General features: G+C 40.4%; 1 protein-coding gene across 10 annotated transcripts in view; it reads right to left on the bottom strand.

Annotated features, from left to right (window-relative positions):
• Window positions 1-16803, bottom strand: part of FIP1L1 (factor interacting with PAPOLA and CPSF1) — a 70861-nt gene that overhangs the window by 5824 nt on the left and 48234 nt on the right. For 5 of the 10 annotated variants that reach the window (XM_053258331.1, XM_053258330.1, XM_053258326.1 and 2 more), the window contains 4 exons: window positions 16236-16250; window positions 15532-15558; window positions 15087-15144; window positions 4702-4757 (listed from right to left, as the gene is read on the bottom strand). In XM_053258331.1, coding sequence (XP_053114306.1) covers window positions 4702-4757; window positions 15087-15144; window positions 15532-15558; window positions 16236-16250 — 156 coding nt within the window. The remainder of the gene's footprint in view (window positions 1-4701; window positions 4758-15086; window positions 15145-15531; window positions 15559-16235; window positions 16251-16803) is intronic. The other 5 variants (XM_053258328.1, XM_053258327.1, XM_053258333.1 and 2 more) reach the window with 2 other exon arrangements.

Genomic DNA, 16803 nt, shown 5'->3' on the forward strand with positions numbered 1-16803 from the left:
TCTGGACCTTGGTCAATGCTCTGTATTGTTATACATCACTATTAAGTTAACAGAAGCACCAGATTGTTCAGCAGTTACAGGACTACAAAGCAAGATTTTTGACGGGGACTATCCAGCCACATTTTCAGCATGTGTACTTTAAAGTAAATCATGGCTCTGCATTGGAATCTTATGTGCAAGTCAATGAACTTACTTCTGAATAAGAATATGATTTTCTAGACACATCAGAAAATGATGCACAAGCAGGGAGTAGCAAGGCAGTTATGAAGCAAGGGCATGGGAGTGGCAAATCTATGTGATGGTCTTTCTTCCCAGGACCAGCAATTTGTAACATCAGGAATTAATAGCTTCCAGACTACAATGCTTACCAGTAATGAGTCTGCCTGCCCTACCAATTAATATATTATTAGTCTTCACTGTTACTGAATGATGCTGCTGCTGCAGCACATCTTCCAAGTGCTAATAATAATAATAATAATGGAAAATGCTCCATAAAGGAAGATTTAATAAGCAAATTTAGTGTGGAATGAGCTGTGTTCAAGAGTTCCAAATTCAGAACACTTTGGCAAATGTTTAAGGGTAGTTTGCCAGTGGTTCCAAAAGAAAAAAAAGATACAGAAAAAAGCAAAAGCAGAGAAATTTTTACTAAAATTATTATTACTACTACTATTACATTCCCAGTGACAATGCCTCTAACAGCAGCATTTACAATACTATGAACTCCATATTGTCCATTTCTTAGTACAGGGAAGTCAAACAAAAACAAGGAACTGGATTTTTTTTAAAAGTAACATCCAGAAGAGCTGAACTTAGCTGAGAATTTCCTTGACTTGCTATACTGTCAAGACTGAATCTATCTTAGATGCCATCTAAGTTACAAAAATGTACACAGAAAATGAAGAGTTGGAAAAAGTTACAAAAATGTAATTTTTGATGAATTACATTTTTAATGAATAGATGAGATGAGCCAGCATAGCGTAGTGGTTAGAGTGCTGGACTAGGACCAAGAAGTCTCGAGTTTGAATCCCCATTCAACCAAGAAACTCACTGGGTGACTCTAGGCCAGTCATGTATCTCTCAGCCTAACCTACCTCACAGGATTGTTGTGAAGATACAAAGAACCATGTACACCACTCTGAGCTCCTTGGAGGAGAAGCCAGATATAAATGAAATAAATAAAACAAAATAAAATAAAAAACAAACACCTAAAAATCACAGTAAATCTGACTCCTGATGTTCCTGAATACTGATGACATTGAATTCAGTTCGGTTAGACATATAAAACATACATAGTGAAAGAACAGAGAAAAAAGTGTAGTGACTTCCAGGGGCTCTGAAAGAAATGTTAAGGAAGTATCTGAAATGCGTCTGTCTGACGACACTGGTGCTACAACAGGATTGGCAGCACTTCATTTGAAATCATTTTTCGCTTCTGCAATAATAGATATTCGATTAGTAAGTAGTAAGTAGCTCTCACTTCTAGATAGGAAATGGGAAGTTGTGCAGAGTGCAAGAATATAGTTCTGATACTATGCCACAGCCAGACTAAAGGGCTCACCTGGTATTGACTGGTATGCCATAAACCCCTTCTATTAGTTGGCCATCCATGTACTAGACTGCCTGCTTGCCCTTTGTGACTCTTAGCTTGTCCACTTCTCCTAACCCGCTAAGCAGGGTACCCAATCCAACAGTGACAATAAGTAGCAGATGGTGCAGTCACCAACCCTCTCCACAGCTTGTACTACCTTCAGTAATCCACATTCTGTGTTGCATATAATGGCTACTCCTAGGCTACAGGGGCAGATAAGATCAGCCAAGAGGTTCTTCCCAAGAACACCTACAAATAAACATGTTACTGAAATACCTTCTCTGGCAGAGCAGCAACAATGAACCAAGCCATTCAAGAACCCCACAAAGAGATGTTAGAAACCCACTAACACTAGATTTTTGTTTGAGATTATTTGTCTGTGCTTTATGTTTAAGAGGATGATAATATAGAAAGTTATGACAGAAAATCATAATTATTGTTTCTTACCACATTGCTCTGAAGCATGGTTATCATCACCTTTCATAGCTTTCACCTATTTGTTAAAATTTAAGTTACAAAACAACCTCTTTAATGCATAAAAATGTTAAAATAAACATAGAAACATATAAGCAAAGAAAATGAGCAAAGCTTTTAACCCTTTCAATGACCAATACTCATGGCTTCTTTCATCTCTTGAAGAAAGAGATTAAAGAAGCCATGAAATATATTGGTCATTGAAAGGGTTTGCTTGTTTGCTTCTATTATTTCTCAGTTGTTTCTCCTTTCAGTTTGGCTGCTGTATTTAAGGCTCAAAGTATTACCAGCTGGTATGCAAATAAGCACTGATGATGGTGTTTTACATCGAAATGTTTGCTTTGCTTACATGTCTGTAAGTTTGTAAGTTTATTTTAACAACCTGTATTTGAGCATTAGAGGTCATTTTGTAACTTTTGTGAAGTATTGCCATGTGCATTTCATTGCCATATCATTTTATCTAAATATTAAGATATTAGGTCTTAAAATACTGTTCTGTCAGCTTCTGATTGGCACACTCTCATACTCAGCAACCTTAATGTGCAAGCTCATCTACCTTTCTCCTGTACATTTCTGGCAGCTATTTTAGACATTTATATACAACTGTCTAAAATAGCTGCTAGAAATGTACAGGAGAAAGGTAGATGAGCTAGCACATTAGGATTGCTGCAATCCTAACATTTACTAGGGAATAAGTCCCACTAAACGCACATGGAACTGCTCTACATGATGAGCACTCTTACAGAACAGGATCATAATCAAGCTCATCTATTTTTATAGCAGCTCTATGAGAACTCAGCACGGTATCTCTGAAAACTGAAATGTACATAGGAAATATTCATAGTATGTTGGCAATTATAAACAATTTAATGTCAAAAAGCAATATTGATTTCCCCCCCGAAAAAAAATTACTTTCTATCTTCTGTAGCTAAAAAGTGTATTGATTCAACATGCATAACATTGAGTGTTTGGAAGTACCCCCATGTGAAACTAAGTCCATAAGAATCTCTGCAGCACAGACAACTGCCAACATGGTAGTCATTTTCACACCCAAACTCTTGGATCAACACATCCCTTCCCCTGCTTATGAAACTTGATGTGGTTTGCACATCTGAAGTAATCTCCAGATTGTGAAGTTCTAATGCTCAGTCTTTTCAGGGAGCACTTTTGGATTAGTTCCAGTGAAGGCATGCATGCGGGTCAATGCACATCATCCACGTGAATTTTGAGAAAACTCGAAAATGAGAACCAGAAGGAAGTCAGTATCACACACACACAACTCTCCAGAAGAATCCATGTGGATGACCTCTTCTGAAAGGATTCTCTGCACATGCATACTCTGACTGGAATGATTCCTAAAGCACTTGCCACGTAAAAAAGCACAATGCTGTAACCAGCCCTTACACATACTGCATATACTCAAGATAGTAAAGAGAAATGTGTAATTCTGCAGCAAACTCACTGAACAATGCTCACAGGTTTTGGAAGAAGCCATTCCAGCCTGCTTTTAATGGAAGAAAGATTGACCATAATATATGTTGTTTGAGGAGAGAGAGAACAAATGTGGGAGGCCTCCTGAAATATGCAAGACTAGGAAGACAGTTAAAATAGTTGCACACACGCATTAATCAAGACATCTGCTTCCCATTAATAGAGTCATTTTGAACAACATCTGCTTTTTGTTACCTGAAGCAAAATTCTGGTTTGTTCATTCACAACCACACGCTCCCTCCCATTCTGCTATAGCTTCAGCCATGCTGCTTGGTCACCACACACTCAGTGTACTTTTAATCTTCCCAAGAGACTCGGGATTCGGGGGAGAATAGGAACTGCTTCTGTGGCTTAATTGTACATCAGTCTTAAAGCAATACTACTATCAAATCTGAACTCAAGCCAAGAGCCTTCAGATTTGGAAAAGGTTACTGCCTGTTAATTGCTGGAGGACAAATAAAAGGCAGGCTGAAAGACATTTGGTCAAAACATCCCCCCGCTTTTGCAGTAACTGCTAAAAATAATACCCACTAAAGACAGGGGTGAGGGGAGCCAAATAGAGCAAATTGCATTTGCTTGTGTAAACTAGAAGTATTCTCCATTTGAACTCTATGGGTTGTATGCAGAGAAGCTTTTATGTATGTGGAAGTTCCAATTCTGTGAAGAGCAGGGAATGTTTGCTGATGCCCCCTTACTTCTGCAATCCCCTAGGCACCCCCCAAAACAGCTCCTGAGGGTCACCGAGCTCTCAGGAGCCAATTTTCAGGTGGCATGAGTGCCTGCAGAAGGGAGGGAAGGAACTGGTAAAAGTCACTTCCTCTCCCTCTTCCACAAACATAACTTCTTTAAAAGAAAGAAAGGATAGAACACTATAATACATCACCAAAAGACTGGCAATCCTTTTGTCAAAGAATGGAAAACTCTTAAACTGGATAGTTCCAGTTTATACCAATACATCCTGTACAAGAGAAAAGGCACTATATATAAAATAAAGGTACGATACGTGTAGGAGAACAGACTGTATACCAAGTCTTTAGCTTGTATATGCATAATATAAAATATGCTTGTATATCAAGTTTAGCTTAAGTTGGTGCACAGCTATTGCACCAACACATCATCTTTTAAAGTACTGCTTTAAAGACACTTACCACCACCGTATGGGAATGCACGAGCTGAGCGGCTATCATAACCAGAGGAATGTCCACTGTCAGAAGAGAAATACAGTCAGGTCTTCATCTTAATCAAATCTGTTCAGAATACCCAAATTTTACAGTTGTACAAGCCTGGTAGCTGAAGCAGATATGGTATTCATCACATGAAGGATTAATTGTTTATGTGATACGTTAGATCTGTGTGCATCAGTCTCTTTGCCTCTTCATTGTGAACCCAATAGTTGTCTTTGCTACAATAATTCAGAGTGACAGAAGGCTTTACTTCTTGCCCTGCATACTCTACTTTAGATCTGGTACCTTGAAGGAGGGCAATTTGGCCACCGAGATCTTCCTTGCATGTGTGAGTTTCAATGAAGCTTCTTTTCAGATAGACAGGGGTGCTTACTGCATATCCTTGGATTTACAACCTTCAGTATTTAGACCCGCATAGGTCAGGAGATTCCATGGATTAACATGGCTATTAAACTATTTTGCCTTTGAACAACCAGGTTGTTTTTTTTAAAAGATTGCCTCAATAGCAGTTGCATTCTCTCTCTCTCTCTCTCACGTGTGCGCACGCACACACACACCCCCCCTCCCTGTTTCGATTACAATGTGATTCAGATTTCAGTCAAAAGGGTAATAAAATACCAGCTGAAGTAGGTAAAATATTGTGGCTGGAAAAAATATATTCATGTGATTTAAGTCAGTATTTATACACTTTGATAAGTTTTATCACTTCCTACGTAACTTGAATTAATTATCTTTATCTTATATACCATATTTATTTGACTGCTACCTTTCTTCTTGAAGACTGGCTAATATGTTATAGAACACTTTTAAATCAGTTTTATTTTAGACGTAGGATAATGAAAACCTTAAGCAATATGTATTAGTCAGGAAGAACCAAATCATCTTGGGCAAAACAGAGTCTTGGAGAAAACTGAGAGAAACTAGATTAGATTCTACAGGTGACTCCGCCTGGGACTGTGAGAGCTCAGCATCTGGTCAGAGTATCGAAAACACCAAGAGAAACAAGAAAATTGTGAAAAGCCCAGGGATCACAATCTAGAATACTCCAAACAAGAAACTAGGAGAAATGATACAACTGTTATTTACCAGAACCTTCTTGCATCTTCTTGATAAAAAGACTTCATCCGACTGAAAATGTGATCTGAAAATCCCCTCCAAAATAATCTTTTGAATGTTCCATATACTGGAAGAGGGCTTAGAACTTTCGAGATGCATGCTATATTTCAAGACAGATAGTCACTATTTTCTTTAGTACTTCTGCCAATCAAATGGATAATGTTTTCACTATTGAGAATCAAAACTGTACAGAAACGTCACTTGGCTGATGTCAACAAGCTATTAAGATCTGACATCCGTGTTTCAGTCCCTCCCCGCAGTATATTTTTACACTTATTTGTCCCAAAGTCTGCTCTTGCCCACTCACTTCTACAGTTTCTATCTCCTAGCAAACATAGGCCTGGACCAAATCAGGGGAAGCATGCTAGGCTCCAACCTATTTCAGTCCATATAATTACTTCAACAGGAGGGCAAGTTAGTGAGGATCTATCCCCTACCTTCTTGTCCATCCAAAGCTAAAGATATGGGCAGAGCATGGCACAAGGCTGGGTCTGTTTGGAGACTCAGCTGTGCTCCAAACTCAAGAGCACTGACTACATCATGCCTGAGTTCAAGACAGTTGTTCTTGGTCAGTGGAGGAGGGAGGCCAGTGGCGGCCTCCCCGCCCTGTGTCTGACATCAGACATGGGGGGGGCTTGGTTTAGCTCCTGAACGGGGCTGGGCACCTTCAAGGCAGCAAATGCAGTGCTGGCCATCTAACTCCTGAATGGGGCCACGGGGCCCAGTTCGGGAGCTAAATCATGCCCCCACCCTGTGTCTGACGTCAGATGTGGGGAGTGTGTTGGGGCTGTGAGGTGTGGCGGACCAGGTTCTTTGAAACCTGTTGCCCAATGGTGGCTACGCCCCTGTTCTTGGTTGAGACACAAACATGATCAAGGAATGTTCCTTACGCCCCCTCACAAAGCAAACTCCTGAGTTTGCAGGGGCAATCTGTTAGTAATATATTGGGCAGGGAGAAACCCGAGATACTCTGTAACTGAGGTTCTTCAAACGGTCATCTGTGCAGTCACACCTATGGGATCTGACTTTATAGAACACTTTTAGCAACAAAAACAGCCACCAAAAATTGGCACGTGTCACACTTCTGTAGAATAACAGCTCATACCCATATGGTTATGGCACCATACTCATTTCCTCAGTTACATTATATTGCCACAGCAGAATGTGAAGAAGAAAAATAATGGAAAAAGCTGATTTAGCAGGGACAATGAACATTAGTTACAAGTAAAGTAGCCTGTTCTTCTTCATAGTCTCTGTGCAGCCACACCTATGGGAAACAATCAAGCTATCTTACCTGAAAGGAGGGTGCATCATCGCGACAAAAAATTTTGAGAATGGAGTGCCACACCAAGGTAGACAGCTGAGATTACTGGCTGCTTAACAGAGTTCAGGAATTGCAATACCACTGTCAAAAGTTAGCAGTTACCTCTGCTAACTGAACAAAGAGACAACTTTTAAAGTGGCGATTCTCTTAAATTTAGCAGGGGGAGAGCAAATAGCCCTATCTAACCCCAGCACAGCATCCCTCCAGTGGCTCTTGCTGGTGTATGCCTTATGTTTCTCTTTAGACCGTGAGACCTTTGGGGACAGGGAACCATATACATTAATTCTGTATTATTTATTTTTATATGTAAACTATGTAAACAAATATTTGTAGTAGTGGTAGTAGATACCACCATAGCCCTTGTGGAGTGGCCCCTGACAGTTTCAGGAACAGGGCGAAAAGCAAGTTGGTATGCTAATTTGATTATTGAGATCTATCTCAAAAGGGATTGAGATGAGATGGCTGGATTTGAACATAGTCTCCAAATAATTGTGATATATAGGAGTCACGGAAGATGGCTCACACATGGATTTTTGTGACTTTCAGCAGTACATGGAGCATGATGGAAGTGTAGGCATTAATTTCTAACAAATGACATAGTAATTAATAGATGGAGGATATTTCCAAACCCAAGAATGAAGCCATGTAGGCAAAAACCTGCAAATCTTCCACAAGTGAAGTTGGTTTGGTATTCCCCACGAGGTTTTTTGGGGTGGTGGCAGTGGTGAGATTTGGACCCTCATAGGGGATCAGATGTCAGAGATGGAGATGCCTTGGATTCATTAGCTAATAAGACAGCAAGTTTGAGTTGAAATCAAGTTTCAGGATGAAGCCAGTCGAGGTGAAGGCCGTATGACATTGAGCTCCCGAGTTGATGTCAAGGTGGAAGGGAAGATGTACAGCAGGTGGTGGTGGAGATGCCGTTATGGTTGAGGACCAGGCTGGCAAAGGCAAAGTGCTGGTAAGAGCCAGTGGCTCTAAACAGCTTGATGTTGGGAGTTTTGGAGGAGTTGTCAACAGTGCTCAGAGCATCATGCCAGAGGCATCATGCCAGAGGCAGGTGGCTGAAGGGTCACCTTCCAAATGTGAGTCTGAATCTTGGGAAAGGACTTAGTATGTTTGGGCAACTGTGGTGAAATAATCTACAGAACTGGTTGAGCCAAGAATGCTGTGCTGACAGATAGCAAGGGTTGCAAAGATTTAGAGAAAGCAGCAAAATACAATGTGGGGCTCAGTGCAGGATGATGTTGAACAGGAACTGATGGAGATGGGCAAAGCCGCCTTCTTTGACTCAGAGAATAAGCAATCATCTCTCTGCCAATTTCTTAGGAACCAAGGGTTCAGGAAGTGTTGAGTTTGGAGTAGTCAGCATAGAGTTTGACAGTGGCACCAACAAGGTAGGAGCCAAGACTGAGGAAGTTGCCTCAGTCAGTTCCAAGGTTGAGGTCACCATACCAGTAACTGGAGTCAGCATAGAGATGAAAGTCTGTAGTGCTCTGCTCTTCAAATTTCCCAGGCTCACTACTGGAGTGGCCACAGCTGGGCCCAAAGGCAAAAGAAGAGTGGCAGGCAGGGCCAACACCAAAATAAAAGGATTTGGCATATGCTCTTGGAGTTTGAACCAAAGAACTGGAGACCTAAATTACAATTTCACACAGGGGGGTACAAAATCTGGTAGATGACTGCATCTTGCCTGCCTGGGAAAGTACAAAGACAGAAGACATAGGATTCAACTTGGTGGTCTTCACCAAGACACAGAAGGCACCATTGGTGACTGCCAGTGGCACAGAGCTAAAACCCACAAGTCTTACATTTTTTAAGCAAGGCTAACTGAACCATATGCCTAGAGCTGCAACCCAAGAAAATGTCAGTGAGAAGAAGGATGCATGAAAGAAAGAAATATGCACAACAAAAGAAGGAAGTATGTGAAGGAAGAATAAAATAATTTTAAATACAAGTAAGAGGTCACACTCTCTTGGTTTTAGTACAGAGTGAGAAGATTTGTGTTTGTGTGATGCAGTAGTAAAAGAAGAACTGGAGGAGGAGGAGCAGGCTATGACCATCTGGGCATGTGCTGTTGTTCTATAAAGACACAGTGCACACCAAAATTCTTGAGGCTGAGTTACAGTCTATCTGCATAGGTGCAGATTCCACAGAGACCATGAAGATCAACTTGGGTGCCAGAGGATGTCTCCAGTCCTGAGGGATGAACAGTGAGCTCCATGCACATAGCAGGATTCAAAGAATGCTCTGTTTAAAAGTCATCGTTTGAACAAACTGATACGCCACCCCTGAAGTTTCAAATAATTTCTAAATCAGTCTTTGATACAGCACAAAAAACTACTGCTTGGGTAGATGAGAAAAAATCCCCAGTGTATGTGTGCAAACACATGAGTGTCTAAGGGAATTGGACAAGAAGTGGTTTTCTAGATCATTTCTTGAAGATACAATGGTCAATTTTTGGAGCCTTCTGCAGAAATTGGCTTTGCTCAATTTTCTAAATACTGAGACTGATTCAGTCCCTCTCTGCATGCACTTGTTATTTCCCTTTAGTTCTCTATGACTGTAACTGTGTAAGCTATAGAATGGGAGATGGTTGATCTTGCCTTCTGTTAGCAGGCAAGACCACATAGCCTTTTAGTCTTTTTGCCTTCCCCACCCCTGATCTAGTGATGTATTACAGAAATAGCCCTCTAAAAACAGTGAAGGGGGAAATCTAAAACCAAAAGGTTCCACAAACGTCAATGTTTTATTTTAGAAAAACAGGTTGCTTACCTGTAACATATTATCTGTATCCATAAATATGGGTTCTGCACCTGCAAAGACCTAGTCAGGCAAGATTCGTTAGCTTCTCATGGCTTTGTCAACTGCCATCTGTGTGTGCTCTGCGTCCGTTGGTATTGGTGGTTTGGCGCCCATTTTCCTCTGTTCCTTGATGGCTACCAATGAAGTGACAGCCTGATTGGCAGTCTCAGTACTCTATATGGTAAGAATCCCTCGAGGTGAGTTTCACCTGATTGATTTATGAATTTATGTTATCATTCTGGTAGCAGTCTGCAGTGGGGATGAATGGGTGCGTTTTATGAATGTCAATGGATTACTACCAGATCTGAAGCTTCTGCATCTGTAGCTTTGCATATCGCACTGTTGATGTGCAAGAGGCCATGAAGTACTTATATAGTATGTGCTTTTTTAACAGGACTTGCTTGTAACATCACTATCAGCCTTGTTATCCTTTCTTTGGTAACATTCTTCCAGCAGATACACCTTTGTCTGTCAATATCCAACACTGCCCCTATGTACTGTAACCTTTTGACTGGTACAAGGTGATACTTTTTCCAGTGGATCTGAACTTCCAGATTCTCCAGCAGATCGGTAACACGTGTGATCTGAATCTGAGAAAGTAACTTATTTCTAGTTTTTGCAGTCAGCAGCCAGTCATCTAGTTATGGAAATATAGCCACACCTAGAGTACGTAGTTATGCAACAATAACTGTCATACATTTCGTGAATATACTTGGGACTGTTGCTAGACTGAAGGGCAGTACACTGTATTGGAATACTTTGTTGCCTACCATGAATTCAGATACTTAGTATGATTTTCCTTTATACCAATGTGAAAATAAGCGACTTTGAGATCCAGCATTGCAATCTAATCTTCCCTGTACAGAAGAGGTAGGATAGCTTGCAGTATTAGCATGAGAAACTTTTTCACAAAAATATACAGATTCAACCAACAAAGATGCATCATTGGGTGGATCGCCCCATCCCGCTTCGCTATTTGGGAATAGCAGGAACAGAATCCCCTTTATCTTGCTGCCCACTGTATTGGAGATATTGCCTCCTTTTCCAACAACACTCTCTCGACTTTCTCCATCATGCCAGTGTTGCAGGAGTGTACTTCACCCCTGTATAAACTGGCAGAGTCTTGAACTCTATGGCATAACTGGTCTGAACTATTCTTAGGACCTACCAGTCTGATGTTATGTTGTGCCATACACATGCATGATTTGCCAGTTTGATGGAAATTTTGGCATTGATGGATGATGTTACAAATGTTGTTTCCATTGCTGTTGGGTGTACAAGTGAGCAGGCAGGATGATTAACAATGTTGCTTGGCCTGCTGAGAAGTCTTATTACGTGCCACTTCATTTCCTTTGTGTTCTATGGTTTCTTATTATATCGGCAGGCCATCTATAATCTTTTCTATCATTTTGACGAAAGGTGTTGTGATGGCAGCCAGATGGATGTTACCTTGTGACAGAATACATGGAAGCTGTGGATGTGAACGTTTTCACGGTATATTTGGATGTTTTCCATTTCTCCAAAGGTGTGTCAGTCTCCTCACAAAAATGGCCTTTACTGTCAAATGGCAGAGCCTCCATTTTATTTATTATTTATTAATTTTGTAGACCACCCCAAACTTCTGTCTCTGGGGGATTTACAACATAAAACAAACCAAAATGAAAACCATAACACAATTCAAAACCACAGTCAAATTAAAAAGCTTGGGTGAAAAAATCTGTGCACCCCTGAGCTAAATAAAAGCACATGAATTATTTGAAAATAACTAGAATACACCTTTCCAATTCCATAATGAAAGCACTCAAGGCAGTATAGACAACTAAAAATCAACTAAATAATACAAATAAAGACACCAATAACAATTCCCTGAAGAATTTCTTTTTCATGTCTTGTAGATTTGAGGAAAGCAACCATACATATTTTCCTTCTGAAATTGCAGAAAAAAATCTGAGACTCTGTCTCTGCCAGATGTTTTGCATTGCTGAGCTGTTGTCGAGTTGCTGCTATATTTGGAGAAGATGTCTGTGAGCTTCTTTTGAAACTCATCGAACGATAAATTGTCATGATCCTGGAAGAGAAAATGCCACAGAATGTGCATATACTTGGATAAGCCTGCCATATAATTGGCTATCTTCAAAGATTGGCATGCTGTGGCATAGGTCTTACGTCCCAAGACATCCAACTTGTGCCCTTCCTTGTCTGATGGTGTTGTGTGACATCTGCCACCCTTGGAGGTGGAGGCGCAATCAATCGACAATGAGGTAGGCACTGGGTGTTTTAGGGGATATTTATTATCCTCCTCCTGTATTCTAGATAAGGTATCTAATATTTTAGAGGTTGGTGTGGGTGTTTGAAGAACATCCCATGCAGATTTAGCCGCCTTCATAATTACTGGTAACATTGGTAGATACTCTGGCTATGCTACAGATGTTTTTTGTATTAAGTTGTAGACGAGATCACCCAGATCACTCTTCTATTTCATTTCCAGGCCTAATACAGATGCTATCTCTGCTATTTGAAGTTGGGTAAGAATGCATCTCCTTTGTGGGAGAAATTGTTGGCACATCTTGACAGAATTGTGGTCTATGGGCTCTGATTCTGAAGAATCAGAATCATCCTCCTCTTCAGAGGAAGTGGGTACATCTGTGTGAATGCCAGATTTTGAAGTTGTTGTTGGTTGTGATTGAGTAGACTCAGATCATGGTTGGACTACAGTCTGAGTGTCCATTGCATTTACTGGCTGTGGTTGCAGAACAGGGATGTGTGTCTGCATAGTAGTGGCCGTGTACTACTACTACCACCACTGATATTTATATACCGCTCTTCAACCAAAGTTCACAAAGCAGTTTACAAAAAAAATACATAAATAAAACGGCCCCCTGCCACCAAAGGGCTCACAATCTTAAAAAAAACCATAAGGCAGATACCAGCAACAGCCACTGGAGGGATGTTGTGCTGGGGCTGGATAGGGCCAGTTGCTCTCCCGCGGCTAAATCTTAGAGAACCACCACTTTAAAAAGGTGCCTCTTTGCTCAATTAGTAGACGTAGTCTTGATTGTAGAGCAGGAACTGCATATTAGTTTGTACTCCAGCATCCTGATTAACCAGTATTGGTGGGGTAACCTGAGTAGCAATCTGATCCAATCTTGGAATGGTTTTGTGTTGTGCTTTCCATATTTTAAAATTTTGATAGTCTTCTGGTAAAGATGGAGAGGGTCTACTAATCACATCTCCCCAGCCTCCCACTGGAAATCAGACCCTAACTCATTGGGGTAGACTGTTGGAGGCACAAAGGTGACAATGAAGGAGTCTTTGGAACCGTAAGTGGAGCCTCCACAAGATCATCATCCTCATCATCAAGCCTTTGACTAAGGAATCCTTTAAAAGTGGCAGCCGAAGGAGTGCTTTCATTGGATTCCAGCAAAGCCAGGACATTATGAGCAGTGGCTGGGTCTAATGCAGTCTCGGCATCCTGATCTGCATTAAAGTCTAAGGTCATGGGGGAGTGGTCCCTTGGCCTCAACATTGAAGATGTAGGAGCTGGTGCTGGCTGTCGAGGAGTGGATGGTGACTGATGTGGTGTAGGTGCCAGAGACTGCAATACTGCTCGGCATTGATGCCGAGGTCATCTTAGCATCGACTGTGATTGGCATCAGCCTCAGTGTTGAAGGTTGTTTTTCTTGTAAATCAGCAAAACGCTGTAGGCTACTCGGAGATGGCGTAGTCTCACTCACCTCCGATGAATACTTTACAGGCTTTATGCTCTTATCCAGTGTTCTATTGTTTTTTCCATCTGAGTGCAGAATGAATTTTGTTCTGGGTGGCAGTATCAAGACAGTGTGTGCGCACGTGCATTCAGAATGGGGCCTTCCTGATTCAACCTGATCTAAAATTAACTGAGCAGACATCAATAAACTTGTGAGCACATGCATGTCTTAGAGGAAACACTGCTCTTATCCTGATGTTTGTGTTTTTTGGAGGAGGTGAAGCCGAGCCAGCCTCATGGGCTTTTCTTTTCCCTGACGGGAGGCCTTACATTTCACAGGGGCATGGGGTTTCTTAGAAGATGAACCTGCCCGCAATATCAAAGCCTCTGACACAGAGGATTTAGTCTTTGTTGCAAATGCAGTCTCCAGCATCTATCTCCGAATCGAGCTCGATGTCGATTTGGGCATAGTTGGATTAAGTGTGTCTTCCAAAACTGCCGCTCTCAAATGTGCAGCTCAATTTTTAAAAGTCTGCTGAATGAAGGAGTTGCAAACAGGGCCAGAAGTGGCATTGTGTCCCTCACCCAGGCACAAAGAGGCAAAGCTTGTGCCCGTCTATAGAAGGGAGCTTCACAATCTGCACTAAGGTGGGTTTTTCTCTTGGGGGTTTCAAGCTCATGAGGAGAGACATACACAAACAAAAACATTAACCAATCCAGTCCTTTCCAAACATGTATATCAGAGACTGTTAAAGTACAGTCATCCGTTAAGCAAAGGAAAGTTCTAGGTCATGCACATTCAAATAGAAATATAATAAATGTTATGATTTTCGAAAGAGTAGTCAGGAACAGTCTGGGTCAAACCAATGAAGTATGTTGTCATTTGAAACAGGTTTAATGCAAAGAAGTAACTTTCTGAGGAGCTGAAGCAACTGAAGATGTGAGTGCATTGGCGGTCAGAAAGGAACTGAGGGAAATGGGTGCTGAACCACCAATATTAACAGACACAGAGCACACACAGATGATGTTTGTTGGTGCCATGAGGAGCTAACGAATTTTGCCCAAATTGGTCTGCACAGGCACAGAACCCATATTTATGAGTATCAACAGATCACTATCTAGATAAGCAACAACGGGCTGATAGAAAACCACATTTTGTCTTATTGGTACCTTTAATAGTTCTGTAAAGTGACAGTTCTTGCACAAATAGGGATGAAATACATTGAATCCTTTGATTTAGAGACTGAGGAACATGGAGATTTAACACAGCTTGAGGGCTTCAAAGAGCACTTCTGTTCAAACTATTAGGTAAGCAAGATTTTTAAAAGAGCAGTAGGACAGTTCTAAAATTGGAGACAGTTATTGCAATGTTAGATCATTCTACAAATCAAAGTTTACCTGTCTATTGTCGGTATTAAGGAAGGTGGTGGTCCTCCAGGCGGGGGACCTGGAAAGCCTGAAATATTTAATAGAAAAACCAAGATATTGGCTTAGGTTATTACTGCAGATCAATTCCAGAAGAAATACTGCATGCGGTATCTAGAGTAGTTTATATCTGAAGGTAAATCTATACAAAAGTGAATGACAGAAATGAAATACTCTATGTTAAAGATAGCTCTTGCAGCACATCCAAGCAATCTCATACTTAAGGTATTATTTTATGGCACTCTTGACTTACTTATAGTACTGGCAATTAAAACTATTTCTGAATATTAAGAATTTTCTCCAAAGAGAACCGTGTACTTTTTTTTTTTTTTAAGGCAAGTGGCAGGTTGTTCCCTATATCGAAATGGAAACCATGTTTCATACTACTGTAACACACTTTTAGAACAAATAAATATACCTGGCGGTGGCACAGTTATTGGTATACCTAAAAACAAAGAAGATGCACCCAGTCATTTCAGTAATTAATTTATGTTGATTATCTCATTCCCACATTCCGAGAACAGGCATCACGCCAACATCATGCCAAGAACATATTAATAGTCAATAAGAAGTGGTAGCGAAATAATTGCAGCTAGCGATGATTCATATTGGCTTAGATACAGAAATGTGTGGAGAGCTGCACAAAGCAGCAAGACCTAAGCCAACTGCAACCTGGCGTGAGAGGTCTTCAATCCATAAAAATCAGAAAGAAGTGCTACTGCATGCACATAAGCCAGTGTGTGTGCCCGGTTCTCTGGAGTGGGGTCACTGTCTAAAAACTACATCTGAAAGTAACATAATGTCCATCATAATGAGCTTAGATTTGCTTTCCCTCCAGATTAATAAATTACTTGACTGAAGTGGTAAAGTTATAATCAACTGGAATACTCATATAACAGGTTAAGGAGCTTTTGTAACAATCATAGAAGGGTTTTCACTGAATTCCAGATACATATCTCCTGGATTATTAAGTCATATTGCCAACACTACACATAGTAATGAAAAATAAACTTACTAATTAAATTACATATGAAGCAATTGTTAGTTTCCAAAAACGCTGAAAAAGTTATTCCCTGTACACATGTATAAAATATGCATGCACAATCCAATGCAAAAACCCACCTGTGCCTTTATATCCTCAACGTTAACAGAAAAGACAGCAAATTCAAAAGGTAAAATTACAAGTTAATGTTAACTGGGCCATACTGCACTCATAGAAAGGCATTTATTTAATAACATTAATAGGATAAAAACCTGCACATCTGTAATGCAGACACATGAAATTCAATAGCAGTTTCTGTATAAAATGAACCTCAATTGTGATGAATAAGCTGATTCTTAAAAATTACTTTATTGTCTCTTAATCTAGTTATGAAAGTGGGAATGTCACCAGTAAGTAGGTCACATTCGCAATCACAATGAACCAAAGTTGAATTTCACACATGCGAATGCGTATAAGAACAAATGCATTTTGTAATTTAATGTACTTTTTTGTAAAAGTACTTTTGTAAAAGTACATTAGAGACTACACACTAATGTACTTGCTGGTTCTCTGAGACCCATAGGAAAGTCAACAAACTGAGCAACATTTTACTGCATTGTTCCTGAAACATTCAGCCCAGCCATTCTTTTTACAGTAGCCAATTGCAGTAATTTTTCCAGTAGCTGTTATACAGTTTGCTAGAGTTAT

This window comes from Hemicordylus capensis, chromosome 5, assembly GCF_027244095.1.
Source record: "Hemicordylus capensis ecotype Gifberg chromosome 5, rHemCap1.1.pri, whole genome shotgun sequence".
Lineage (NCBI taxonomy): Eukaryota > Metazoa > Chordata > Lepidosauria > Squamata > Cordylidae > Hemicordylus > Hemicordylus capensis.